The sequence below is a fragment of the Gracilinanus agilis genome, chromosome 4 (assembly GCF_016433145.1).
Source record: "Gracilinanus agilis isolate LMUSP501 chromosome 4, AgileGrace, whole genome shotgun sequence".
In the NCBI taxonomy this organism is placed as follows: Eukaryota; Metazoa; Chordata; class Mammalia; order Didelphimorphia; family Didelphidae; genus Gracilinanus; species Gracilinanus agilis.
The window spans coordinates 405,260,568-405,284,151 of NC_058133.1; the positions used below are offsets into that span (position 1 = coordinate 405,260,568).

The 23,584-nt window shown below is 35.2% G+C and overlaps 1 protein-coding gene across 1 annotated transcript in view; it reads left to right on the plus strand.

Annotated features, from left to right (window-relative positions):
• The window catches only part of UTRN (utrophin), a 674,836-nt gene extending 652,253 nt beyond the window's left edge, over nt 1-22,583 (plus strand). Inside the window, exons 70-75 of the mRNA XM_044675452.1 lie at nt 3,701-3,859; nt 4,344-4,587; nt 6,244-6,352; nt 8,532-8,624; nt 17,337-17,359; nt 20,618-22,583. Coding sequence (XP_044531387.1) covers nt 3,701-3,859; nt 4,344-4,587; nt 6,244-6,352; nt 8,532-8,624; nt 17,337-17,359; nt 20,618-20,626 — 637 coding nt within the window. The 3' untranslated portion in view covers nt 20,627-22,583. The remainder of the gene's footprint in view (nt 1-3,700; nt 3,860-4,343; nt 4,588-6,243; nt 6,353-8,531; nt 8,625-17,336; nt 17,360-20,617) is intronic.
• Nucleotides 22,584-23,584: the final 1,001 nt, after the last annotated feature.

The window sequence follows — 23,584 nt, forward strand, 5'->3', positions numbered from 1 at the left end:
TTAATACTTAAAAAAGGTGACTCAGAGAACCTCAACAATTCCCAGCCCATTTTCTCATCAATACAAAATCTTCATGAGACTCATTTATATTCACATATTAAGTGCATCCTCAACAAAGTTATTAGTTAAGCAGGTTTTCACAACTGACAAAAAAGATTTAGAGATTCTGAGATTTAGCAATACTTGGTGGTTGATTATCAAAAAGCATTTGATTCAGGCAAGCAAAATATTCCTTAAAATCTTTCTCCTAATAAGGTGTCCCTCACTCATAAAGTCATGGGAACATTAAAGATTCCTTGAAGCTTAAATGAAATAACCCAATTAAACAACTCTCTGACTACAAATAGTAAGTGAGACATGCATAAAACACAAAGATGTAAGCTTACCAAAGGTATTTGCCAATGAAATGGAAAAGTTCCAGTGCAGAGTTGTCTCCCCAAAAGGTTTCCTTGTGAATGGTGAGGTCTTCTAGATATGCCTGTTTGCATATAATATTGTTCTAGTTGCATCAAGTCTTGAATCATTACAGAAATATCCATATCCATGTCCATGACAATATCCATAAGAGTTTACCTTGTTCATCCACATAGATGAACCAAGTGGATACAGAATGGGGGTAAGTGACTTCCAGTCTCACATAGCTAGGAAGTATCTGAGACCAGATTTAAACCCAGGCCTTCCCAACTCCAGAACTGGCACTCTATCCACTGTTACTACTTGGCTTCCCCTAAGAGTTTTCAAAAATAGGCATTAGCATTATTATGTGACCAAAGAGCACCATATTCCAAATATATGCTTCTTTGAATAATACGAATGGAAAAATGTTCATGTTTGCCCACCAACTTTTACTCATGTTTTCCTGTAAGTCCTGGACAGATGATCCACTCAACATCCCGAGTTTCTACTATATATTTTGACATGACATATTTGACATGGATACTAATAGAGCACAATCTATCAAACTCTCCCTTGATAGCCAACATATTCTGACAAATATGTACCTATTTTTCACAAAAGTATTTTTGTTTATTTTGTCCTATAGAATACAAATATTGTTCAAATTAATTCATGTAATAGAGTTGATACTAAAATTTATTGATTTCTGAAGATCTTTAATTGAGCAAAAGTGTATAAGAAAAACAGGTTTTTTTTAGAAATCAGCAAGGTGTAATACACAAATAGATTTTGTTGTTTGGCTAGATGGAATCAGTTTTTAAAAACCTATTACGGGGGGCAGCTGGGTAGCTTAGTGGAGTGAGAGCCAGGCCTAGAGACAGGAGGTCCTAGGTTCAAATCCGGCCTCAGACACTTCCCAGCTGTGTGACCCTGGGCAAGTCACTTGACCCCCATTGCCTACCCTTACCAATCTTCCACCAAGGAACTAATACACAGAAGTTAAGGGTTAAAAAAAAAAAAAAAACCTATTACGTTCATAAGCCTTAATAGGAGATATAGCACTATAAATGTTTGTGGGTTTTGTTCGGTTTTTGTTTTTGTTTTGTAATTCAACTAGTGCAGAGCTGGAACTTACATTTATATTGTCTGCAAATAAAAGGCTTGCAATAGAAAACTTACTAAAGTAAAAAAAAAAAATACCCCAAAGTGCAAAATACAAAAAAAAAAAGAATATGCTGTCTTCAAGTACTTTATTGACATCAGTTTACATATAGTGAATGTACTAATTACAGATATATTGTTATATTTATTATAAGGCGCTGAAGTTCCTCCACTAAAAAACTTAGTGTTTTTACTTAAAAATTTGAATTATATATATATACTTTCAAGGAAATACAATTACATTTCTTTTTAAAATCCTGTAACTCATCTTAACTAACTCATTGTTTTTACTTCTTCATATTGTCCTGCTTTTAATTTGTCTATGTATTATATATATATATATATATGTATAGCCACATTTCTTCTGAATTTGGGGGGTTTCAGATCAGCAAATGATTTTATGAAGCTATAATTTTCAGGCACCAGGCCTATAAGATTTAATATTAAATTGCTACCTTCCTCTCCTACCCCTAGGTCAAGTTGCAGAATCTTTTATCTGCTTTTGAAAAAAAAAATATTTGAAATGCAGTCAATCTTATTGACTTAACGTGGGTGTGTATAAGTATTATATCCAAAACAAATATATTAAATGATTCCTTTGGAATTTCATCTTCTTACCACTCTTACTTTTTATTTCTTATTTATAAATGACAGCACATGTTCATGTTTCTCTTTTCTTTAATTTTATGAGTGTTTTTTTTTATTTTAAACCAGCCTCATTTTCCAATCTCACTATACTGTCATCGAACCCTCCTTTTAATAAAGAAAAACAATTGCTTTTATTTTCTTTTCAGTATAAAGTGATGAACATTTTCTTGGTTTCCTTCAAGAAGAATCCCTTGTTTGCTCTAGTTATTCAAAACGAATATGGGTGGGGGGTGTATTTGGTTTTTATTTCAGTGCAGAATTAAGTATTATTACTTTGTGTTGTATAAGTTTTTGTCTAGGTCTTATACTTCCACTGAGTATCCTTCCTTCTTGCCCTCTTTTCCTTCTCAACTGACAATATGATAAAGTATTAGATCTGCAAAGAAGCACGCTGGATTCCATGACTGCCCAAGACACAGTAACTGTGACTAGAGACAAGTTCTTTAACCTCACAAACCCAGTTTCTTCATCTGTACTATTTGGAATACCTCCTGGGTTGCCATGTAGGAAGTGCTTTGTATACTTTCAAGGAGTACATCAACATTACCACCATTTATCAACGTCTTCATACCCTCCTTCCCCAAAGCTGCCTTCTTATCTGGTTGATCAACTAAGAAACATACAGTTTTCTGGGGAGAGGACGTAACATAGACAGCACAGAATTTCTGCCTCAATTAAAGCCTGTAACTAGAAGAAATTAGAAAAAGAAAAAGAACTTAAAATGATTAGATAAGATAAAATGATTAACTTCTTACATAAAAGTCAGGCTAATCTTATGAAAACACAGATCTGACCATATCATTTTCCTCTTCAACAAAATTCTTTAGTAGCTCCCTATGATTTCTAAGATAAAATTTAACCTGTCAGTTAATACCTTGTTAAATTGATGCTTTTCAGGGTCTTCTGCTAGTGAATTGAACAATATTATATTTAAATGCAAATACATGATATTGAGGGAATTATTTCTCCTCACTTTTCCGTACTTTATCTCTTTTAATGAGAGGTAGCTAATTAATATCAAAACCTTAAAGTCTTTAAAAAAAAGACACCTGCAAAGCTATCATCCTCTAAGTTTTGAAATAGAAAACTATTTCAAAATTAGCCTTTTCTCCATCTACCACATTTTATCTTCTTTTAAAAAATCATCTCTTTGTTCCTTTTAGGTGTAACAGCATCCATTATTTTATTGTAATTGTTTAGAACTATTTGCCCTAAATGGGAGTATTTTTTCTCACCTGTATATAAAACATCTGTTCATTTTGCATTTTATAAGACATGTCTGCTAGAACAAAATGAGCCAGAAAATGTGGATGTGTTTAGTACACGTACACTTCCTGCTTTGTGAATTTGTTCTTAGCCCTTCAAAGAAGAATTACAGGGGAAGTTAGTCTGCAAGGCAAACTTGGCCAAGCTGTCAGACTCGATCATCCCCGTTTAATCTTTACAGCCAACACACTTACATGAGCTTCTGCTTTTGTTGCTCTTGTTACACTAGAGAGGATGAGCATGCCCTCATCCAGCAGTACTGTCAGACACTGGGAGGAGAGTCCCCTGTGAGTCAACCTCAAAGTCCAGCACAGATCTTGAAATCAGTGGAAAGAGAAGAAAGGGGAGAATTGGAGCGTATCATTGCCGACTTGGAGGAAGAGCAAAGGTGGGTTATTCCTTGCAGAGGATAAATCCTCCCAGTGGGAAAGAGTTTTTAAAAGCAACCACAAAAACAACTTTTCAATAAAACAACAGCAACCTTTCAATACCTTGGACTTAAGTTATAAACCTGATGCCCAGTTTTTGTTTTTGTTCATGAAACAACAAAGTCCAATTGGCAGTGAAACTCGTTTTGTGGGGAGGAGGAATACTGGGAAATTGGCTGTTGTTCATGGTGACATTTTTAGGTGAAATTAAGAAGTTGAAGATAGAACAAGATGATTTTCAAAATGGCAGTTTTGTTCCATTGTTCTTATTAAATTCAAATGCATGTTTGGAAGATAGGCTGCCTTAACATGAATGGGCTCTCTGGGACCCATAGGCATACTTAGTTGGAAAGATGTGTAGAATTAGGAGGCAGGTGATAAGGGAACTTATGGATGTTGGTACCAAATGAAATCCCTTTTCATCTTTCCCTGCTTCCATGTTAGGAGCCTGCAAGTGGAATACGAGCAATTAAAGGAGCAACACCTTCGAAGGGCAATGAGCCCCCTCAGTTCACCTCCAGATTCCATTGTACCTCCTCATCACACTGCTGAAGACTCGGAGCTCATAGCAGAAGCTAAGCTTCTCAGGCAGCACAAAGGGCGGCTAGAGGCCAGGATGCAGATTTTGGAAGATCACAATAAACAGCTGGAGTCTCAGCTTCACCGACTCCGACAGCTGCTTGAGCAGGTATGGCATGCAGCCTCCTGACCCCCAAAAGATACGGTGCCCTTGTCTGCCTAAAACAATTTTACTTTAACTTCCAAAAATGTATTTAAAATGCCTTGGAGACCTCTTTCACTAAATGAACTAGTCAGTAGTTCAACGGAGGAAACATTGACTCTGTTTCTCTCTACAGAGTTTCTGAAACAATAATGATGAGAAGGGAGCTTATATGTATCCTTCATTTGCTGCTGGCAAATGAGGTAATTTTGTAATTCTAAGAGGACATTTAAAAATTCTAGAGGAACTAAACGAAGTAATATTCAGAGTACTGGACTTGGAGTGAGAAAGAGCTGAGTTCAAATCCTAGTTCAGACACTGATCCTGGGCAAACCATTTACCTTCTATCTGCCTCATTTTCCTTCTCTGTAAAATAGGGATAACATCCACCTCCTAGGGTTGTTGTTGTAAGGATAAAATGAGATTGTAAAGCCCTTAGGCATAATACCTGTGCTATGTAAATGTTAATTGTTGTTGTTGTTATAGACTTAACTGTAAAGTGGAGATAACATTACTATCAGGGTTGTTATAATGATTGAATGTGATAATATATGTATAGCCCTTAGCACAATTCCTGACATGTGGTAGGTGCTATTTGATTGCTAGCTGCAACAGTAAGAATAATGATGATGATCTAGCACAAAAGTTTTCCAAGTTCTAAATTGAAATCTTGCCTTTAAGCACTCAAAGACAGAAGGAGGAGGGAGAGAGAGCATGAAACCAAAAAAATGTCAGAAAATGATTGTTAAAAATTCTATGTATATGTTTTCTGGGGGAAAAATAAGTTATTTTTTTAAAAGACATTCCTGCCTATAAATTTCTGCTTCTTTTATTCATTAGCCTACAAATGTTTATTAAGTGACTGCTATTTCTTAAATAATATTTTGAGAAGTAATAAAGGGAACTGAAAAGAACAATGATCTTAGATTCATAGAATTTGGAACTTTAAGTCCTCTTGGATATTTTAAAACACATCTTCCTCACCCCATAATCCATTTTTTTATATGCAACCAAAGTCCCAGAGGTGAAGTAATGTACTCGTCCAAAAAGTAAGTAACAGTACTAAAACTCCCTTCCCCACCCCCGCCCCCATTGTAAGTCTTGCCAAGTTCTTTGACTGCAAATCAAAATTTATCCATCATTCTGTGAGACCTGGTTTTGCATTCTGGTTATGACACTCACCATATTACATTGGGCAAGTGATCTTCAGATTCTTGGTTTATAAACTAAAGCTTGTGGTGTTTGACACAAAAAGTTTGTGAGGAAAGTGCTCTAAAAAAATGAGAAGGATGAGTTAATATCATAAGGTTTTTGTATAAAATAGACACATTAGATACCACATGATCCTTCCCCACCCACATGGTATTTATTTAATGAACAAGACAATATTATGTGTACTTTTGAGCATAAGGAAGTCTGTGATAGACTGATATTAAAAAAAAGGAAAAAATGATTCTATGATCTTAATTTTTACGTTGTTCTGGGACAGTTTAGCACCATTAAAATGAATTTCAAAAAATGAGGCTGAGGCTGATAGCCATTTATTTTAAAATTTTAAAATTAGAATTAAAGTGACATTGCTTTATTCTCTGAATCATGGTGGTGTTTTGGATTTTATTGTAGCCTGAATCAGATGCCAGAATCAATGGAGTTTCTCCTTGGTCTTCTCCACAACATTCAGCACTTGGCTATTCACTGGATCAAGATAGCAGCCCACAGTTGCAAACAACAGGTTAGTGTTGTAATAGCTCCTCCAAAAGGGGCAGCAACAAATGGATTATGATCATTTAATACAGAAGGCACATAATGGAGACTCTAGATAAGGGAAGTTTTGTATATTCTAAAGTAAACAGAAATGTCACCTAACAATGCCCAAGAGGAGGCTGGTGATTGTGGCAGGCTATTTTAGCCTTGCTTATAGTGTAGAGCTAATTTGTTCTGGAAATTTACTCTAAATTTCTGTCCATATTTCAAAGTCCATTTTCTTTGTCTATGAAAACAAAATAAGTCATTTAGTTGTTATTGTTTTACTCTAATATTCTGAAAGAATAGGCATTTTTTACCCTAAGAAATGCTTAAGGAAAAAAAAACAAAAAACACCTAACATGGCTATCTGAGACCAATCCTTACAACTGTATGTTTTCATGACTAGTAACTTATTAGCATGTAGGTGTCACGGTGAGAGGGCAACTATTTGGCTCAGTGGGTAGAGCACTGAAGCTGAAGTCAGGATGATTCTTTTTTGTGAATTCAAATCTATCCTCAGACACTATGGACCCTGTTGGCCTCAGTTTCCTCATCTGTAAAATGAACTGGAGAAGGAAATGGCAAACCAGTGCTGTTTCTTTGCCAAGAAAACCCCAAAGGGATCACTTAGCCACAATAAGATGGCACAATGGATAGAGCACCAGCTTAAAATAAGGAAAAATCTGAGTTCAAACCTGACCTCAGATATTTGCTAGCTGTATGACCTTAGGCGAGTCATTTATTTGTCACCTCCGTTTTCCTCGGGTTCTTCAATTGTAAGATGGGGATAATAATAACATTTCCCTTTGTTATACAGATCAAATGAGATAATATTGATGATGAAGTGCTTAGCATAGTACTTGGCACATAGTAGACACAATATAAATGGTAGCTATGATTATTATAATGTGGCTGTTTCCAAACTCCATCTTCTTCAGTTGTAAAATGAGGTGGTTGGATAGGTTGGACCTCTGAGGTCTCTTTCAGCTCTAGATCTGTGATCCTTTGATTTGTGGTTCTGTGATAACTAAACATCTATTGATTTTCCCACTAAAATATAAGATTTCCACACATTCATAGAAGCATAATAAATAATATAGGAAAAATAGAGCTACTTCTATGAGTGTGTCTCATACTCCGTGATTGATAAACTCACTTGGCCTTTTTCTCCATGCAAACTTGGGCCCAACTAGTTGGTGGAAGTACAGTGAAAATCCTGGCCAGGTTGTAAGTTTGATTCTTCTCCAGGCCAGTCAGTACTTTCCAAAGAGCCCATCTTGAACAATCCCAGGTCAGTGTCAGCTCTCCATCTGTATGCCAGTAATGTGTGGAATAGGTCTTAGGTCAGAGTAAAGAAGTCTGAATGACTTATTCCTAGCTTTGGAATAACACTGTAAATAATGGCTACTTATAAAAGATCAGGAAAGTCTTCTTTGTAGAGAAAAAGGCAGTTCCTATGCCCCAAAGGGCATCATATTTAAAGGCTAATGAAATTTAAGATATACCCAAATTCAGAATATCAAAAGAAGCAGTATAATGTTGTAGGAAAGACATTAACAAGGGCTTAAAATCACCTATTACTTTACTGGTTTGTTTTTGTTTTTTTAACATTAGCTAAAAGAAGAGCTAATTAAAGAACTTTATTCTATCATTTTAAATACTTGTTTTTTAAAGAGAATATTAAATGCTACATAGAATGGGTATAAGCTATATGCAAAATACAAGATGGGAACATGGGGAGGTAAAAAAAAAAGGCAAGAGGAAATGAGGTACAATATGCCTTCACACTTGGAAAGTATGTATTTCAAAGTAAATAAACCAAAACATTTGCAAGTGCTAAATGGGATGAACCAAATTAGTAATATGCTTGTTTTCCCCCTTTTCTCTCCTGATAGACAATTCCCCATAGTAAAATTTCTGTATTTGCTGAACATTTATACAAAATATTTATATCAGCCTTTCTATTGAAATCTTTAAATTTTCATTTTATCTCCAAAGGCTGCCAGTTCTTATTGAGAAATGTCTTAATGGTAAACTGTCACAGACATCTAGCATTTTTTACCCCAGTCAGGTCCAACTGGAAAGTTGAATAGAGATTGGTTTCAAAATGTGTGTTATCCTTTTTTCCTCATGCATTAAATTCACTTTTCACCTGGTTGTCATAGTTGCAGATGACTTGTTGGTCCCACCTCACAATACCAGCACAGATCTGACAGATGTCATGGAACAAATCCACAGTACCTTTCCCTCGTGCTGCTGTAAGTATTCAGTATCCTGGTACTTTTCATTTATTTTTTCCTTTCTTTATTCCTCACATCCTCACCCTCCCTCTCCCATCTTTAGTAAGATAATAAAAAGCAATATTGAAAATAAGACTGAATATTATGTGTGAATAAGTCACAAACACATTCTATGGATAAAGAAAGCTGGAGCTTAACATGGATAAGATCACATTGTGGAGATGAAATGACAATATAATCCTGTACTTTTTGAGATTGTTTGGTATGCTCTGCAAATGGCAAAATGAAGCCAGATAAAATCATAGATAGGCTTTTTTAGAAGAGAATAGTCTTCCTTAATGTATGCTATATTAAGGAAACCACACTCCTTCAATGAGGAGCTTTTAGTAATATGGCAAAGAAGAGAACAAGATTCTAATGGAATTTTCTTTACTAAGAAATTCTTGCCTTTTAATATGCGAGGTACAATCATCTGATTCAGCTCAAAAAGTGGTTGTTTTTTTAGGACTTGGCCTATTTTTCCCTATTCTGTTCCTTTCTCTCCTCTTGCCCACAATAGGACCATTTTGGTAGGAAGCATTGGTATTGAGCATCACAGGTCAAGATGTTTGGTATTGTAGATCTAACTATGAACAAGGCATCAGTTGGGTGAAAGAGTGATAAGAGAGAATTCAAAAGGAAATTTTTCAGTGTTATTAATTAGCAAGACCTGGATACGTATTTTTGACCCAGTATTTTAAATCTCTAATCTTTCCTCACACTGCTGTCTCTTCCTTTTGAAACTTAAGCAATAAATCCCCTGAAATGCTTTTGTTGTTTCAAAAAAAAAAAAACATTTCTTATGTTAGAATAGTTTTACATTTAAATCATTTTAAGCTTTTTCTTTATGATGTTAATTTTACAAGGGATCAGTTAAAATAACATTTGTTTTTGTGATATTTCTATATTATTCTATTTTTAAAATATATTTGAATAGGTGTGTGACATTGAGCAATTCACTTGGCCCCATTTGTCTAGCCCTTACCCCTCTTCTGCCTTAGAACCAAAACTTGGTATCTATTCTAAGTCAGAAGGTAGGGTTTATCAGAAAAAAATGTTTGGAAAAATCTATAAAGTCACTAGTCAATGATTAGATGACTATGATTTCTTTGAAACCAGTCTCAGTTTTCTGTCTTACTCTGGACAAATCACTAGTCTGTTTATATCAGTTTCCTCATCTGTAAAATGAGAATAACAATAGTACTTATCATGCAAGATTGTCATGCAGATCAAACGATATAGTGTTTGTAAAGCACTTAATTGGAGGAACTATTGAACAGTGCCTGGAGTATGTAAGTACTCCATGTTAGCTGTTATTCTCATCTGAACAGAACTTACACGATATAGTTATATAGAGCAGTGACCTTGGAGTTAGTAGACCTTGATTCCAAACTCTTGCTTTCTTCTTGATTTACTTTTCCTGTGTTCTCCAGACATTTTCTGAAACTTTAAGTTTCCTTAGCAGTAAAATGGGGATAGTAATTTATCTATTTAAAAGAAACCTAAACCTCTATCTCCTCCCCAAAATCTTCCCTGAGCACAGTTCCTGAAATTCCAACTATAGCTAGACATATATATGCTCAACTCAAACTCAACATGTTAGAAAGTGACCTGCAAAAACCCTTCTCTCTCCTAAATTCTTTGCCTGAATCATAGAATTTGAGAGGTGGAAGGACCCTCAGCTGTCATCTTGTCCATTTCGTGTATGAAAAGCATTCCCCTCTGTGACATACCTGACAAATGATTGTCCAACCAACAACCAAATCATTCCAAGAAAGAAGAATCTACCACCTATCAGGGCAGCCCATTCTACTTTTAGACCACTCTGTTTGTAGAAAGTTCTTCTAGGCATCAAGCCTAAATTGACTTCTTGGCAACTTCCATCTACTATTCCTGGATCTATTGTTTGGGATCAAACAAAACAATTTTAAGCCTTATTAAATATGGCAGCCCTTCAGATACTTTTATATCTCCTATGCGTTTTCACCATGCTAAACATGCCTAGCTCTTCAGCTATTTGGGTTTCAGTCAATAAGGATATTGGTACTAACATCTCAATTGATGGCATCACAGCCCTCCCTAGCTTTAGAAATCTCTGACACTTTTCAGGTTTTGGTCTCTGTGCTTCACCCTTCTCCAATTCATCCTTCATTCTACTCTCCCAATACCTTGCTGTCAGAACTGTCTTTTTAATGTTCAAGTGATTCTCCTGGTCAGAGAGCTTCTGTAGCTTATTACTACCCCTAAGATATCATTTTCTCAGCATTCAAGGATGCTCTGTATTCTGATTTTGGCCTAATTTTTTAGCTGTATTTTATGTAACTCACCTTTGAACATTCCATATCACAGTTATTCTCTTACTTTTGTTCATGCTTTACCCCACTACCACAGTTGGATATGCTCCCCCTATTTGCCTGTGGCAATCCCAGTTCTTCAAGATCTACATCCTTGATGTCAAGGACTATGTCATTTTTATCCTCATATCTTTATCACTTGGGCTAGTATGCTCTCTACATGATATAAATATTTGTTAAATTGAATGATGGATCCATATACCTCACAGGATTATTGTGAGGAAAAACAATATAAACTGTAAAAATATATAAACTTGAGTTATTTTATAAAACAATAACCCCTCATTTCTTCCCTTTCTGTCCAGCAAACATCATCCTACATTATGAAAAATACATTAATAGACATGTAAAACCTGTCATTTCTTGGGAAAAGACAGGATAGAATAGAAAAAACTTAACTTTGAAAGGTAAACTCATCTGGTATGTAGTCATGAATGTCAAAATTTTCTTTTGTAGTAACCTCTAGTACGTGAAAAATATGGCCATCAAAAAAGATATATGTGTATGATCTCTTTCAAGGCAGTTAGATGTAATCCTTTTATTCAGCTTCTCATACTCTACTGAACCCTATTAAAATATTCTCTTTATCTTCCACATGCCCTTTCTTTGGCTTTGAAGAAGCTTATAAAAGTAAGGTTATATTTTCACAATTAGTTTCCTAAAGGGGAAAGTATGCACATGTATACACACATACTATTTTATTTGACTGATCACTAAAGAACTCAAGTTCATTATCATTGGCCATGGGTAGTTTACATTGATTCTTAAAGGATGTGGCTTTTTAGTCATTATATCAATTCCAATAGAAAATACATCAGATTTGTTACACTAACACATTTAGTGCTTGTACCTTAAGAATTTGAATTACTTAATGAGTGGTTGAAATTTTAATACAATTAGTCCACTAAACACATTTACATTAATTCATATGAATTAATAATGATAGATTCAATTTATGTAGTGCCTAATGGTTACAGAGTGTTTTATATACATGATCTCATTGAATCCTTATAGTAGCCATGTGCGTTAAGACATCTAAGTACTCTCATCCCCATTTTTCAGATGAAGACACTCAAGTTTTATAGTGAAAGAGATAAAGTCACAGGGCTGAGTTTCAAACATCAAAGGTTACAAAGCCCAACTGAGGGACCCTTTTTATTGTACCAAACTAATATCTACTGTACCAAACTAAGTTCGTAAATCAAATCCTTATAAAATATCATAAGGGCCATTGTGAAAATTTTCACTTCCATAATAAGCTGGCAGTGTGTGTTTAGTGAAAAATTCAAGAATATCTAGCTTTTATGGGAATAAAAATGCATAATTTCCATCATTGTGGTAAATCAACCTCATTCTCTAGAAGTTAAATCATGTATAAAAAATAACAGCTGAACAATACACTTTTTTGTCTAAGTATTTTAGCACTGTGGATTAGGAACCTAATTAAGGAGAAAATTTTAATTAAAAGCCAAAATGGAATATCATCACATAATTATAAACCTAGAAAAGATCCTAAAGGTTAAATTTGCTTATCTCTCTGCACCTAAAATGATCCCAGCAAAGGAAATGATGGCATCATCATTGTCACGAAAAGGGGTCTTGACAGTCTTGTAACCCTTATTGTTAGACTTTTAAAAAATACAATTTCCTGAACCGTACATTATTCAAGTTACACTAGAACTTGACTCAGTATCCCATTGACCTATAGCAGATCTTCAGGATATATAGGGTCTATTAATAGATTTTAGCTTCTGAGACTCCTCATTATGAATCTCACTCCTTTATATGGGCAACATGTGGAAGCATTACAGCTGCAAAATTGCAAGCCTTCAAGATTATTCCAGTACTCTGTATGGAGGGTGTTGATCACAGATATTTATTGGTGTAAAGAGCCAAAGTTCATGCTATTTTAGATGTAAGCTGCACATCCTGCAAATGTTGAAAAGTGGACAGTATTAGATATAATTAGTGAACTTTGATTGGGGCTTAGTTTTACTTTCTTGGTCTAAGTTTTCCTTATATTATATTAAATAATTGGAATAAATAATTCCTGAGGGAAGGAACAATTCTTTAGTTTTAAAAAGGAGTCTTAGTTCAGACATTTTTTTGCAATTATTTAGAAATTTTTTTTAATTTTCATAAGTACTAAAATATAATTCTTGGAAGAAATTAAATCAAACTATGGAAATTTTCATCAATGAAACTTTCTAATAGTACTTTTCTTAACCAAAAGGTATAGAGGAGACCAAAAAAACTAAAATAGACCATTTTAATTACTTGAAAACTTAATTTTGCACAAAATTTTGCAACTATTATATAAAAAGGTTCATATAAGAAAATTGAATATATGTTTGTATGTGCGTGAGAGACAGACAGACTGATAGACAGCAAAAGAACTAGGTAAATTCAACAAACACGTTACTCTTTTTTTCAGATATACTAATCTCCTAGTCCCAAAGTCTACTTGCCTCTCATAACACTCCTCCCTCTACCTCATCTCCACACAAGGATAGTCACAGCCTTCATCTTGACATCACCCACAAATTTCCATTTCAAAGGTGAAGAACTCTGAAATTCCTTTGTCTGATCAGAGTCTAAAAATTTCTTCCCTTTCTCTGCTCTGGCTTCACTCTCCCTGCTCAGCAACTATGAACCCTTAGTCAACCAGCTCAACTCTATACTGTCTACTATTCTCAAATACTTTGTTTCCCTTGTCCTCTTATCCAATCAGTCCCCAACCTTGGATTATTCCCATCATCCATATGCCTTGCTCCTATTCACAAGGCTCCTGAACAAAACTGAAAAGTCATGTAACTGTGCTGACTCAATCCACTACAAATTTATGTTTTCTAATCTCAGCTTGGCCCTCACTGCAGCAAGGTAATTATTGTACTCCTTCCTAATTGATTTTCTTTTCCATTCCTCACAGCAGCTGTTTCAAGCCTCTTCTTTTTCCCTTTAATAATACTCCCTCTTTTTTTATGTTTCACTAGGAAAATAAAAGTCCTCTGCTATAAAATCTTTTTTCCCCTCCTTCTCATCTTATATATCTGGTCATTATTCCCAGTTTTCTTATTCCTTTTCTAGATAGACTCTCTTTACAAAATTCCTCTCTTTGAGGAAGCCCACCATCCTACATGAGTTCTTTCCTTGCCCTTATATTGACCAGTTCCTTCCATGCTGCCTACAAAGACATCCAAGTCTTCTCCATCCTTTACTAGATCCTCACCAGATACTATTCCCACTGTCATCCTATCTCTCTTTTCCCTTTCTTAGAAAAGGCTGTCTGCACTGATTTTTCCCCCTATTTCTTCACCATTAACTGTCACACAACTCTTCTGCAGCCTGGCCTCCTTATTTATAAACAGATCATTAAACTAAAACTTCTTTCTCTGGGGTTAGCAGCTATCTCTAAGTTGCTAAACTAATTTTTTCTTCTCAGTCCCCTCACCATTCTTTATCTCTTCCTACCATTTTTTGGTACTGTTGATCACCCTGTCCTCCAGGATAATATCTCCTCTCATGGTTTTCATGGCAATGCTTTCTCTTGGTTCTCCTCCTCCTGTCTTGATAACTCCTTTGGAATCTCCTTTGCTGACTCCTCATCCAAGTTACAGTCCCTAACTGTGGGTATAGCCCAAGGCTCTGTCTAGTTCCACTTCTCTTTTCTCTGTATATACTCCGTTAGTGACCTCATTGGCTTTTCCAGCCTTATTCCACTTTACTTCTTTCTACACACCCTGTAATCTGGCCATGCCTGCTTTCCTGTTGTACATACAAAAACTCCAGCTTCTGTCTCCATGTGTCAGTCCTAAGTGTATGTCCTTATCACAGTCTCTCCGAATCTCTAGTTGTCTTCAAGTCTCTGCTCAAGCTGCATATTCTGCCTTAGACTTCTCCCTTTGTTATCAGGTGTTAGGTATCCTCTCTTCTCCCCCATCCCTTCCTACTTTGTATGTATTTGACATGTAACTCTTACATATTCATAGTTGCCCTATCATAGTAGAAGCTCCTTTAATCAGAATTTGTTTTACTTTTATCTTTATATCTTAAGCCTCCTAATACAGTGCCTGGCACATAGCAGTAGATGTTTAATAAATGCTTGCTGATGTTGTATTATTAAAGATGCTTCGTTGATAATATTTGTATCAGTGTCATCACCAATAAACATTTATTGCTTATCCAGTTTGAATAAAGCAAAGTCTATTTTCTAGTGCCATTTTTAAAGGAATGTCACAGTTCTTGAATAATCATTTCATAAAGCCATAATGACCTCTTCAGAAGATTTTTCCAAACAAGTAAAACGGACACTTTTCTAGAAGACCAGTCTTTATAGCAACTGCAACTAATGAGAGGTAGAAAGTGTCGTGTGACTAATATGGCTTGTATTCAACCATATGTTAATCCTGAATTTTCATCCCTTTTGTGGATTTAAAAGCTAACATTAATATGTTAGTTATTGCTCTAAAATAAGTTGGAAATCCTCATATTAAAAAAGAGTTGTGAGTTCATATGTTTTAATTACATCAATGACTATTTTGACTTGAAATGCTTTCAAGAGAATGCATCTACATCTGGGCACATTTACCTGTCACTTGATTGTTCTTATGCTTTCACAAATCCTGAAATTATTCTTTATTTACTGCCTTTATAGGGTTTTTTTTTGTCATTAACATTGCACTTTAGAATGAGAGAGATAACAAATTTCTTCTTAGTGGTCCTGATTTACTCCCCTGTGAATTTTTTTAACTTATTAAAGGGTTTCTTTGGGTTTGGGTGTTTTGTTTTTTCCTCCGTTAAAAACCATTTCTTGTCTTCCTCCTGCCATTTTAATGAAGTAGAGACTAGGGATTGAATGAAGCATGCCAAGACTTTTTTCTGGTGGACCGACAAAATGCCTTTTTATTTTTGTGCCCTGTTGACTTGTTCTGACTGTGACGGGATATATTTAAATGTTGGTGTCAGTCATACAAAACTAAAATCCCAGTGAATTCAGTAATTTCCTTCTTGTGTCTTTTAAAAATAAATTCCTATAAACCATATACAAGCAAAGCAACCAGTAAACCCAACTGGCTAAGAAATGATGACATGGTGCAAAGTAGATTAAATTATAGATTTGGTAACTTAACATATTTATTTGCCACTTATGGCAAAAACATAAATATATCCCCCAAGAAACTGTGTACATGACAAACCATTAGTATGCTGCTCCTTGAGGTATAGAAGAATCTGAGATTTGGTCTCAGCCAGTAAGACGTGGCTTCTAGTCTTGCCTCTGACATCTACTGACTATACGGATGTCAATATATTGCATCATACAGTCTGTGTGACTGAGTAAATCACTTACCCTCTCAGTGCCTCCAGGCAACTCTCTTAAGACTGTAAAGAAGAGTGGTAATAGAGGAATCCAAATAAGTCAAAGATCTAGTCCATTTTCCTCTATCATCCATACCCTGTACTCTGCCCCAAAGGTGAAATTGAAGTATGTTTGAAAGTGTAATCATTTAAGGGGATGGGAAGACCACTACAAATCAGGGTGATTTTCATCATATTGATACAATAACATTGAAATTAACTCCCAGAACCTAGCAGAACCAGACTTGTTTTTAAAGTAAGGAGAGGATAGAATAAAATGCAGAAAAGTTTGGAAATATCTGAAGCGAACATGAGGAGCTTATATTAAATTTCCTCAATCTTCTCAGTAAGGTAGCAAGAAAAGTGAGTGACTGGGAGAGAGTGCAGAATATGACTATATTTGGGGGATCAGGTAGATAGGGGAGGGTTATGGAGCCCATCATGGGAACAAATGGTGAGTTAGAAATATGTTGTTGGAAAGAGATGTTGAAAATAGATAACTCACTCTTCCAAAATAGTATGCTCAGAATTTGCCCATTGAGTACATTATTTGGAATCAGCTCTATTTTGATGTACAAACTATTTAACAGGGCAGAAAGTGATGTAACTAAAATAGGAGTTTTACTGGGTTTTTTTGCAAAGCAAGTACTCATTGGATGTTTTCTTTCTCTTTTTTTTTTATTTGGAAAGGCTAGCATATGTTTTGCATAGTTTGATAGGAAATTTGCCTCTTAAAGCATATGGGAAAGCTAACTTGGAAAAAAACTAAGATTCATTAAATCATTTAAACAACAAAAATACCCCCTATTTCTTATTATTGTCAGCCTAACAGTTGGGCCATTATCTTACACACAGTGGTAAATGATGTACATCTGCATATCTGAAATCATGTTGTCAGCAAACCAGATGCATATTAGACAGCCCTGATGATTCAGTATTTATTGACATTTCCCTAATTGATTTCTTTTGTTTTCATTTTCAGCAAACCTCCCTAGCAGGCCACAGGTAAGAAATGAGCTTCTTGAATTGATTGTTTTAGTTTTGCTGATAGAAGAGGCAGATTGGCTCCATTTGCTTTCTCAGTGGCGCTTTTCATAGTGTCCTACGCCGTGCTGCTCACATAAATAAGGAAATCTGTTTGACATTTAAATGCTGCTTGACTCATTATGGTAGTTTGTCAAAGAGGGGGGGAAAAGCTATAAAGTCAATGCCTTAAGATGCCTTTTCATTGTAGAGAAACCTCAAAGTATCGTGTGTTCAGTGCTCTGTGTTGTATTAGAGACTTGCTGATGGTATTATGCACAAGATGTGCAATCACTCAGAACAAAAATGCAGGACTATTGTTCTTCTAAGTCCTCTTCTGGAGAAGACGTCAATCCAATACAGCTGTCACAGTAGCTGACTTTAAAAAAAAATTAATCGAATGTCACAAAACTGCTTTTGTTCCTCGAGAAAACCAGTTTTAATTTTCAATCTTGCTTGGATATAACCCTCCACTGGTTTCACCTTATGACTTTCAGTATGTTTCATAAAATGGTAATATTTATAACTGCTCTACCTATAACAGATCATGGTTACAATTTGTAATAGAAAAGTGCCATGCAAAATTGTTAAAGCTTTTAGAAAAAAAGTATTTTCCTTCATGAATTTGTCCGTTGATTGCTCTAAAGAAGTATAAACTTTTTCCATTGCCCTCTGTGCTAACATTAATTTGAAGCCGTGAAAAATTTCAAGAGCCAGAGTTAGAATAAGAAGGGGAAACCTTAGAGATCATTTTGTTCAACTCTGCTTGTTTTATGTGTCAGCACAGAGGGGCTGGTAGCTGGTTAGTGGCAAAACTGGAGACCAAACCCATCCCCAGTTTCCTGACCCCTTAGTTGTTTGCTTTTCATTATGTTTTGCTATCTCTGTCTCTAAGTGAATTAATTAATCAATATGCATTTATTAAGAACCTACTTTGTGTTATCCATTGTGCTGAAGCCCTGAGGTTATGTAAAGAGGCAAAAGACAGTACTTGCCCTTTAGGAGCTTACAATCTAATAGGAGAGACAATATACAAACAAATATATAAAATGAAACATATATCTATCTATGATAAATAGGAAATAAAAGAAAGAAATTTGTCGGATGTTTTATTCAGTGAAAATTCAAGAAAACAGAATTTTATCACATAATTGGCTTCCTCTTAACTTTCCAATTTCACCATTTTATTGATATATATAATTTTAGGCCCTTCTTAAAAAAAAAACTAGAAACAGCTAAAGTTAGTCAGAACAAAAATGGGCATAGATTACTGACCTTTTAAAATAATAACATAAATTTAAGTGCTTTAAGGCTTATAATGTACTTTGTTATTAATAACAATAGTAATAGTAGCTATTACTTATATAGTAATTTAAGTTTTGCTAAGCACTTTACATATCTTTACAAAAGCCTTGTGCATTAGGCAGTATTATATCATCCCTGATTTAAAGTTCAGAAAACTGTACCTTAAAGAGTTCAAGAGATTTGCATATAGTCACATGTGTCTAAGGCAGGATTTGAACTCAGATCTTCCTGGCTCCAGGTTCAGCACTCTTTTAGCTGTACCACTGGATGCATTCTTTTATATACATTCTTATTTGATCATTATAATACCATTGCGAATGTAACTATTATTGTTCCTATTAATGAATAAGACTGAAGCTCAGTTTAAGTGACTTCCCCTGTTTGCACAGTTAATAAGTTTTAGGGAGATTCTTAACCAAATCTCACCTGATTCCAGGTCTGACATCCTTTCCATTATATTTCATTGCCCTCATGTCTACAGAAATAATTCAGGAATTCTTTTATAAGCCCTATGCTGTTGCCAACATTGATAATGGGAAGAAATGTTGGAAATTTTTACTTCTCTGATCTGTAAAATATGAGGAGGAAAGGGGAATAAGGAAATGTTTTGAATAATCTAGATTGAGTAATCATTTGGAGTAAATTGTCTGTAATGCACATAAAACTCTAAAACATAAATGGGACAAAAGTCTCTCTTGACTTATTCCCATTTGAGAGTAACTGGACTTGTAAAAATCCCCCTGTGATTTTATGTGGGGTGCAGAATAGGAGCTGTCCATGAATAGACATGGGTCCGTCCCTCTGGTGCACAAACTCAAAAGGAATTCTATGTGGAACATGGAAAGGAGACTAGGGAAGAAAGGAATGGCACAACTTGTGTTTTTAACAGCGCCGTTTTACTATATAAAGCAGAAGGGCAATGTGGCTAGAGGTGAAAGACCAGGTGTCTTCAGAGAGTTGCTTTTCTCCATTTCCTGGAAGGACCATCCTGATTTGGAAGATAAAACGAAATCACAGACCATCACTTTTATGTCCTCTGGAAGAACACTTGTACTAGATCCCTTCTTGTTATCCAGATTTGTCATCATTCCTCAATTTTCAAAGTGATATTAGTCCCTCATCCCTTCAACTTAAATCACTTTTTATTTTGGTCCCTGTTCTCTAGTCATCTCTCCATCTACAACTCTGCATGCTTCATGCTTTACTCAGAGAAACATGTTAGAATGAGGAGGTTCCCCATTTTCCAGAAGTAGTTTTTACCCATTGGTAATGGAAGACAGTTGTTCATGCTCTTCAATTGGGCCGATTCCATAAGGATATTAGCATTTCCCACAAAAAGGAACAAGATCTTTTGGGTAGGTGGCAGAGTGTCTAGAGTGCTGGGTGGGAGACCTAAAAATCAGAATTCAAAGCCAAACTCCAATACTGATAAGCTGTGTGATGTTGATAGGTCTTTAATCTCTCACAGCCTCAATTTCTTATCTGTTACATGGGGATAATGGTAGCACCTCTTTTACAGGATTGCTGTGAGAATCAAATGAGTTACACTATATGTAATGTGCTTTGCAAACCTTAAAGTGCAATATACATGCTAAGTTATCATTGTCTGTTTTCATGATCATGCTTTAATATTAGGGCAGTTGTGTTCCTAGCAAAATAACTTTCGCTCCCAAAAAGGAGGGAATGATTCCAAATGTGACAGTGACTAGATGACTAGCTGATAAAGCTAGTGGAAAGGAAGCCAGTCACGTAAGAAACAAAAGTCAGACAGTATTAAATGATCTGTTTTTTTGGATATAGGAAAATAATGCCTGACCTACTTAAAGAGAAATGGGCTGCTTCATTTTTTTTTTCTTTGAAGAGTTGACAGGTCTGAGCTACCTATAATGCTTTTTGGAAATACTGTCTTGACAATGCTGTTTCTCATCCCCACAGGCAATGTGAAGCCTTCATCTGGCCAGCCAACAATCCTGACATACAGTCCTGCCCTTTTCAGCAAATGCCAATTCCAATTGAATCGGACTCTGCATGGCACCTTGAAACCCTCACTTTCACTCTGACTGTCTTCTACTGAAGGAGTAAACTATGGAAGATCCAAAGATGGGGTTGTCATGTTTTTATAATAATAAGTTTTTGTTTTCTTCTTCCCTTTCTATGCAACTGTAAATTAATGAAGAGAGCTATTTGGAAATGGTTATACATTTGTCCTTGATTTGTATAAATATACAGCATTGGGAAAGGGGGTGGGGGCTTTATATATTGTACCTTCTTTTTTGATAACCAGGAAGAGAATTGCATAAAATAATTAGAAGCAAAATGTTACATTTATACATTCCTTTCTGATCCTCACATTTCCTTTTGACAATGACTTCATTTATCTACTGACATTTTGGCCACACTGTTGAGATTATTGATACACATCAGCCATTTGACCAAGTAAGTGTCTGCAGAGCCTGGAATTGTTTCCATGACTGGCCATGTTAATAGGTTCACTTAAGTCACTCAGTTATTTATTAAGAAATAGGCTCTCACTGCAGCTACATGCAAACTGTTTCGCTTCACTAACAATTGAACACTCACCTCCAAAACCTTCACTACATGGAACGACATTTCTCTTGGAATATCTTTTTTTCTCCTCATTTGATTTGCCAGTCATACAAGAAAGTGTTCATTGTTGAAGATTAATGTCAAATTCTGCTCTAAAGAAAAGAAGATTTAATTGTATAAGTGCAATCTTAAAGAACTTTTTAATAGATGTTTTCCCAAGGAGCATTTTTTAAAACCCAGAAACGAAGTTTTAAACATCCTTTTCAGCTTTCCAAGGTCTGGATTTTCAGTCACGAAGTACAAACTAGTCTCACACCTAATTGTGCTATCAAAGCAAAAGAATGTCCTGTAGTCCTTCTGAGAGTGTTTTTGTTGTTTTGCAGTTTTGTTTTGGTTTTGAAAAAAAAGAAAGAAAAGAAAAATAAGCCCTTCTCAGTACTTGAAAGTTTCGTTTCTGAATGCTATGGTCAACCATAGAGCTTGAGTCAGTGTGTAGATCACATGAATCACATGACTATTTTAAAAGTACTTTTAAAAGTCTAATTAATGGAAGACCTTTGATTTCCCATCACTGATTATCACACTTAGGGAAGAGTATTTTATAGGAGATCACATAAAAATTAAATGAACACTTGGAGGATGGGTTCTGCTGCACTGAGTACATTTAGGCATTTGGTTTGGCATCCAGTTGATACCTGATTTGATCAACTAACTATACAAAAGCCTGCCCAAGGTTATAGTCATAGATGCATAAGAAAACCCCCAAATAAACTGAGACTCTTCTCCCTCGAAACTAGAGTCCTTGGATAGGAGGATGTGTGCTTTTGAATCATCAGGACATGTTAACTTTTGCTTCTCGTCACTGGGGATGTGGCCAGATGCAAAGTTAGCAAAATTTGTTCTTTTGGAAGGGGCTAGGGGGGAGGGTGTTGGGTTGGGGCCTATTTGCAGCATAGATATTTTGAAAAGAAAAATTGTTTTATATAAGAGGAAAGCCATGATCACCTTTCTACCTCAAACCCATCTTCATTCATAGTATTGGAAATAGCTTTATGCTACTGTACTCTGCAAAGTCTATAGCTTTTACCAGACCCTACTGTAGCCAAGAAAAAGAAAAGCATCCCTTCTTAATTAAGGAAAAAGAAATATCCCTGAACACTGAAGTTCACAGTTGTAGATTTGGTGTCTTTCTTGTTATTACTTTGAGAAGTTATGTATTAAATTGTTTTTCTGCCTGTATTTGTATGCAAAGTATGTCCTCTACTCTGCTACTGAGTAAAAGCTACTTAAAACACTACATTGTAACATTCTTCCTCTGAGTAATAATAAATAAAAAAGGAATATATTGCAGCAATGATTAGAAAAAGTTATGTAGTTCTTTTGAGGTATATGGGAAAGGATGGATCATACACCACCATCTAATCTGGTTACATGCTCTATTTTTCATCCAGAATAAAAGTAATTTTTAACACAAGATTGCTCTGATATTACTCAGCTAAGAAATAAATTACATTTAAAAGGCTATTGTTCAGTGATAGAACTAGAGGCTTGAAAATGCATTTATGAAAATAAAATACATAGAGATAATGTTTCTCAATAAATCTGCATATTTTCTGTGATTTCTCTTCCTCTCTCCCCTCTGTCTTATAAATAACATTTGCCCTTATACGTACATACAACTTTTGGAGTTACTTTTCAAATTTAAATTAAATAGTCAATTTTATGGGGCTTAGGTGGAATTATAGTAATGTTGATATTGCCAAGAGTGTACAGAGCCTATCAGCTAGTGAAGAATTTGATAGAGATATCACCACAACGATGTGATTACCATTTCAACTTTATTTCTTGGCTTGGAATTCAAAGAATGCATATTTTTATATGATCAAACTCATGTGTTTTATATAGGATAGATATTAAGAATTGCTAATATATTTTTACTAGAACTTTTCTAAAAGGGAAATCATATTCCTTGTGTCTGTCTGAGATGGTTTTCCCCTCACAAGTAAAAACAAAAATCCCCAAAGAAAAGATTACCAAAATAAAGAAAAACATAAAGATAAATTCAAGTTAACCAGCATTTTAGAGTAACGTTCATAGAAAGCAAACTAAAGGAAGAAAAATGACTGGTTTCCAGTAGGAGTTTGGGTTAATATTTGAATGTGGAAAGAAATGAGGATATAGTACAACAAACCTTAAATTATATTTCGTATATATGTTTAGAAATCTGTGCATTTCTATACAAAAATATACATATAAATAGTTTTACAAAAGTGCCCTCAGTTAAAGTGTGTAGCTCATTATGGCACAAAGGCCAACATCCTGGTCCTCCTGTTGCTTATTGAGATTGACTACTGA